Source organism: Bison bison, unplaced genomic scaffold, assembly GCF_000754665.1.
Source record: "Bison bison bison isolate TAMUID 2011002044 unplaced genomic scaffold, Bison_UMD1.0 scf7180017864297, whole genome shotgun sequence".
In the NCBI taxonomy this organism is placed as follows: Eukaryota; Metazoa; Chordata; class Mammalia; order Artiodactyla; family Bovidae; genus Bison; species Bison bison.
Window position 1 is genome coordinate 5,873,092 of NW_011494869.1, and position 5,505 is coordinate 5,878,596.

Consider the following 5,505-nt stretch of genomic DNA (forward strand, 5'->3'; position numbering starts at 1 on the left):
AGCATTTCCAAGTAACCTATGAAACATTATCACTTAGAATTCTAATTCTAAATTAATGAATGGGAAGTTGGAGATTAAATTAATGAAAATGGCAGAACCAATAGTTGTATCTGGGTTACTGGTACACAGATGTTCATTATACTATTCTCTGTATATGTATTTGAAAATTTCCCTATAAAATTTAAATTTTTTTAATTTAAAAATTTTTAATTTAAATTTTAAAAATATAAAAATTTAAAAGCTGAACTTTTAAAACAGAGCTTTTAAAAAAAAATTAAGAGAACTTAGATTAGATTTATTTTACACAGTTTTGTTATATATCATTCTTTTTTATCTTTGCTATTCTGCATAGCATACAGGATCTTAGTTCCCAGCCCAGAGATTGAACCTATGCCCCCTACAATGGAGGCATGGAGCCCTAGCCACTGGACCACCAGGGGAAGTCCCTATCATTCCTGATAAAAGCTAAATAATTGGAATAAACATGATAAAGAATTAAAACTTCACATTAATTAGTGTCCAACTCTTCTGAAACATTTTTCGTATCTGTGTTGTGCCATAATATATTGACCTCTGAGCCACAGAGTGCAGTGATGTGATATCCTCAAGAGCCCTTGGTTTTATTACTGTCATCACAATTTTCTTCAAAGTCACTGACATCCATTCTACAAGTTTTAACACTCACTTGCAGACATAAACAATACCACAGTTGCTACCTGGCCAACAATGATAGTGAGATGCATCTAGATATTAGAGTTACTACTATGTGAAAGAGATTCCCAAAATAAAGTTTTTTTTATGTGAAAAAAAAGTGCATCTTGGAATTGATAAAATATGGTAATTCATCATACTTGCTACATATCCCTAAAAAATGTGCTGCAATATGAAAAACAAGTAAGAAAGCGTATGCGTTAGATTGTTTTTCCAGTGGCAATGATGGGGTTTATGTAAAAGATCAGTCATATTCTAACTCAGTCCTTTTTGTTATCAACAGATGTTATATGCAAAACATGTAGCTGGCATTACAGATGTAACCTAACGCATGAGAATGCCTGGTAAAGAGATGCCCAATAAATATTCTTTGAATGAATGAATAAGGCCCAGGACAAAAATAACTGACCCACAACTGGACTGACCCACAGCTAGGCCTCCCAAGCATTGTGCTCTAGCAGTAGTGTCAGTCACTCAGTCATGTCTGACTCTTGCGACCCCGTGGACCATACAGCCTGCTAGGCTCCTCTGTCCATGGAATTCTCCAGGCAAGAATACTGAGTGGGTTGCCATTTCCTTCCACAGGGGATCTTTCCAACCCAGGGACTGAAGCCAGGTCTCCTGCACTCCAGGCAGATTCTTTACCACTGCACTACCTGGGAAGCCCTAGTGCCCCAGCCCAGGGCTCAAACCGGAACACAGACTTGAATTACCTAGTGGGCCAGTTGAAACAGTGCTGGGCACAACATCAGAGTTTCTAACTCTGTAGGTCTGAGGCAGAGCCCAGAAAGTTGTTATTTCTTATAAATTCCCAGGTGATGCTGATGCTTCTGCTCTTGGGACCACACACTGAGAACAACTGCTCCAGACTAAAGGAAATACCTGGTCGGTCACAAGCAAGATAAATAGATTAGGAATGAGGTATGCTCTCACATGAAATTAGATATAAATGAAGTCCTAGGCCTTGATGATGAGTGCCAATAGAAATAATACTTCATTTTTTGAGGCATACACTAATCCCAGACTAGATTTCTATTAAATACATAAAGGAATTTTAATTATTTATTCAAATATCATGTTTATGATGTTTGAATAATCACAAGTTTCACTTCACCAAAGCTCAATTTGGTGAAGCTTTACAAGCACAAGAATTAGGCTTTCTTTACGCTCACCCACTGAATATTCACTGGAAGGACTGATGCTTAAGCTGAAACTCCAGTATTTTGGCCATCTAATGCAAAGAACTGACTCATTTGAAAAGACCCTGATGCTGGGAAAGACTGAAGGCGGGAGGAGAAGGCAACGACAGAGGATGAGATGTTTGGATGGCATCACCGACTCAATGGACATGAGTTTGAGTAAACTCCAGGAGTTGGTGATGGACAGGGAGGCCTGGCATGCTGCAGTCCATGGGATTGCAAAGAGTTGGACACAACTGAGCAACTGAACTGAACTTAAACCCCTCTACACAGATTCAGAAACATTTATACTATAAATGACTTCTATACAAAGTCTACCCAGAACTGAACTGGGCTTAACCACACATCAATTTTTCTCTTTATTTTTAACCTCAGAAAATACTATTATGGAAAGGTTTTGTTTTTTTTAAAAACTCACTAAAAATGGTGAAATGATACTCTGTATCCTAGCACTAACCTCAATAAAGCATGAAAATATACAGAGGGAAGTGGTTAAAAGACATTAAAACACAAGGGAGGGAGGCTCAAGAGGGAGGGGAGGTATATATACAGTTATGACTGATTCCTGTTGTAGGGTAGAAACCAACACAACACTGTAATTATCTGCCAATTAAAAATAAAAAACAAACACACTTAAACTCTCTGGCCAAATCTGGGAAAATCTGAGCATCAAAATGAATATAGGAATATTCAGTCATCCACTCAATCTGTTTTTAAAGAGATGAGCCAAGGAGAAAAGAAAAGCTCTTCCTTACAGAAGAATATCAACTAACAAAATAGAAACAATTAAAAAAAAAAAAAAAAAGAACATCACCATTTTACTGGCAAAAATTATCAGGGGATACCAAACCACAGTATGAAGGACTGTTTGGAGACAGGATATTCACACTGTCTCATATGTCGACCATCCCATAGATTATTATTAATTAAAAAGGGAGGAAGGTATTTTTACAGTGGAGAAATCTGGTTGCTACCACCTTAATCAAATAATCACATTTAACTTCACTAATGGAATAAACTGATGACATGTGTCCATAATCTGATGGACTGAAAAATAAAATCGTATACAGTATTCCTGACAAAATGTTTAACCTGGATCTAATCATGAGGAAACAATTAGACAAATACAAACTGAAGAACTGTCTATAACCTGGGCTTCAAAAGTGTCAGAGTGAAAGACCATCAGGGATCTGTTCTACATTAAAGAATTAATGTAACAAGTAAATGCAATGTAATTTTAAAAAAACAGATATAAAGGAAATTCTTCAGATAAATAAGAAATCTGAATAAAGTCTATATATTAGAGGATGTCTGCAACTAATTCTCAAATGCTTCAGGAAAAAAAATATGTATATGTATAGGAAGAGAGAAAGAGAAAGTGAACATGCCAAAATGTTAATTATGTGAAGTATACAGGGATGAGACAATGTATTCTTCTTAGAACTTCCATGAAGTAGATTTTTCAAAATAAAAAGTTGAGGAGAAAAAAACAAAACTAAAGACACTGAACTACATAGACTTAAGTCACTTAAATCCAAAACACGGAAGAAGGTCCTTTAGAGGGACCCCAAACCACCAGACTTCCTTGTTTACCTGCTGTATTTAAACATTGATGAAGAGGAGCTAACACGGGCTGAAGTAAGTACTTGGCTGCCAGCTGTGGCTGTTCTCTTGACATAGTTATAAAGGTTGTGGTGGCAACTCTCTGAAATTGTCGTGCTGCCAATTTATCTTGAAAGTGAAATAAATCCAAAATCTAAAAGAAAAATTCCCTAAGGTAAATACCAGGCTCTTTGTAAGAAGCAACAACTAAGAAAAGAACACATTTCACATTAATTTCTTTACACCAAAAAATAAATTCACTGCAGTAACACTGATCCAACCGAACTGTTTGGTTTTTTAATTAAGTTAACAACCTAGCACCAAAGGGTATGAGAACTGAAGGAGCTATGTTTTTATTAAACAATTTTATCAGATTTATAAAATATGTGTTATTTGTAGAAAATCTGGAGAATAATTTTTAACAAAAAAAATTAAATTCCAAATTACTATAAACACTTTTGGTTTATTTTTTCCAATATGTTCCCTGTATAATTCTTTCCTCTTTTCAACTGAGACCATACTTAATATTCAGTTTTGTGTATTGCTGAAACTTCCTCATATTGTTATAAATTCCTCAAAAATATTATTTCCAGATATTCAGATTTTCTCCCAAATTTTGCTATGATAAATAGCAATTATGGGGTCAAGGCATATAAATATATTCAGAATCTGAAGAGCCTGTCAGATCTGACCAAGGGTCTACTTTATTCTCAAAAAATAAACTTAAAAAACAAAAACCAAACAAACCAACCACTGATATCTCATATTTGAGTCTAAGTACCCAACAGAAAAGATCATTCTGTTCCTGGCTTAAAAGTGACTCAAATGTTTTGTAGACAGGAGAAGCCACTGTCCCAAAACTGTATGTGACCTGTGATGCTGCCAAAAACAGGCTCAGCAATACTAAAACCTATGACTTGATTGTCTCATTTTCTTAAGTGCCAAAATTATAGCTACTAGTTTTAGAAAATGTTTACTCATCATTGCAAATAACTTTATCCTATAAGATAATTTCTATTTAGTATCTTCCAGTGTAAGATTTTACATCATGATATTTTTTCCCATGCATGCTTCCCTGGTGGCTGCGCGGGCGCCAGAGGGCCTAGAGGAGTTATTCCACGTTCAAGGTTGGGAGGGGCGGCGGTGAGGAGATACCCCTCGTCCAAGGTAAGGAGCAGCGGCTGCACTTTGCTGGAGCAGCCGTGAAGAGATACCCCACATTCAAGGTAAGAGAAACCCAAGTAAGACGGTAGGTGTTGCAAGAGGGCATCAGAGGGCAGACACACTGAAACCATAATCACAGAAAACTAGTCAATCTAATCACACTAGGACCACAGCCTTGTCTAACTCAATGAAACTAAGCCATGCCCGTGGGGCCACCCAAGACGGGCGGGCATGGTGGAGATCTGACACAATGTGGTCCACTGGAAAAGGGAATGGCAAACCACTTCAGTATTTTTGCCTTGAGAACCCCAATGAACAGAATGAAAAGGCAAAATGATAGGATACTGAAATAGGAACTCCCCAGGTCAGTAGGTGCCCAATATGCTACTGGAGATCAGTGGAGAAATAACTCCAGAAAGAATGAAGGGATGGAGCCAAAGCAAAAACAATACCCAGCTGTGGATGTGACTGGTGATAGAAGCAAGGTCCGATGCTGTAAAGAGCAATACTGCATAGGAACCTGGAATGTCAGGTCCATGAATCAAGGCAAATTCGAAGTGGTCAAACAGGAGATGGCAAGAGTGAACGTACATTCTAGGAATCAGCTAATTAAAATGGACTGGAATGGGTGAATTTAACTCAGATGACCATTATACCTACTACTGCAGGCAGGAATCCCTTAGAAGAAACGGAGTAGCCATACTGGTCAACAAAAGGGTCTGAAATGCACTACTTGGATGCAATCTCAAAAACGACAGAATGATCTCTGTTCCTTTCCAAGGCAAACCATTCAATATCACAGTAATCCAAGTCTATGCCCCAACCAGTA

The 5,505-nt window shown here is 37.3% G+C and overlaps 1 protein-coding gene across 3 annotated transcripts in view; it reads right to left on the reverse strand.

The window, feature by feature from the left end:
• Nucleotides 1–5,505, reverse strand: part of TANGO6 (transport and golgi organization 6 homolog (Drosophila)) — a 183,794-nt gene that overhangs the window by 154,161 nt on the left and 24,128 nt on the right. For 2 of the 3 annotated variants that reach the window (XM_010850962.1, XM_010850961.1), the window contains exon 6: nucleotides 3,504–3,666. The exons of the other annotated variant lie outside the window; for it this stretch is intronic. In XM_010850962.1, coding sequence (XP_010849264.1) covers nucleotides 3,504–3,666 — 163 coding nt within the window. The remainder of the gene's footprint in view (nucleotides 1–3,503; nucleotides 3,667–5,505) is intronic. 3 annotated transcript variants of the gene reach the window in all.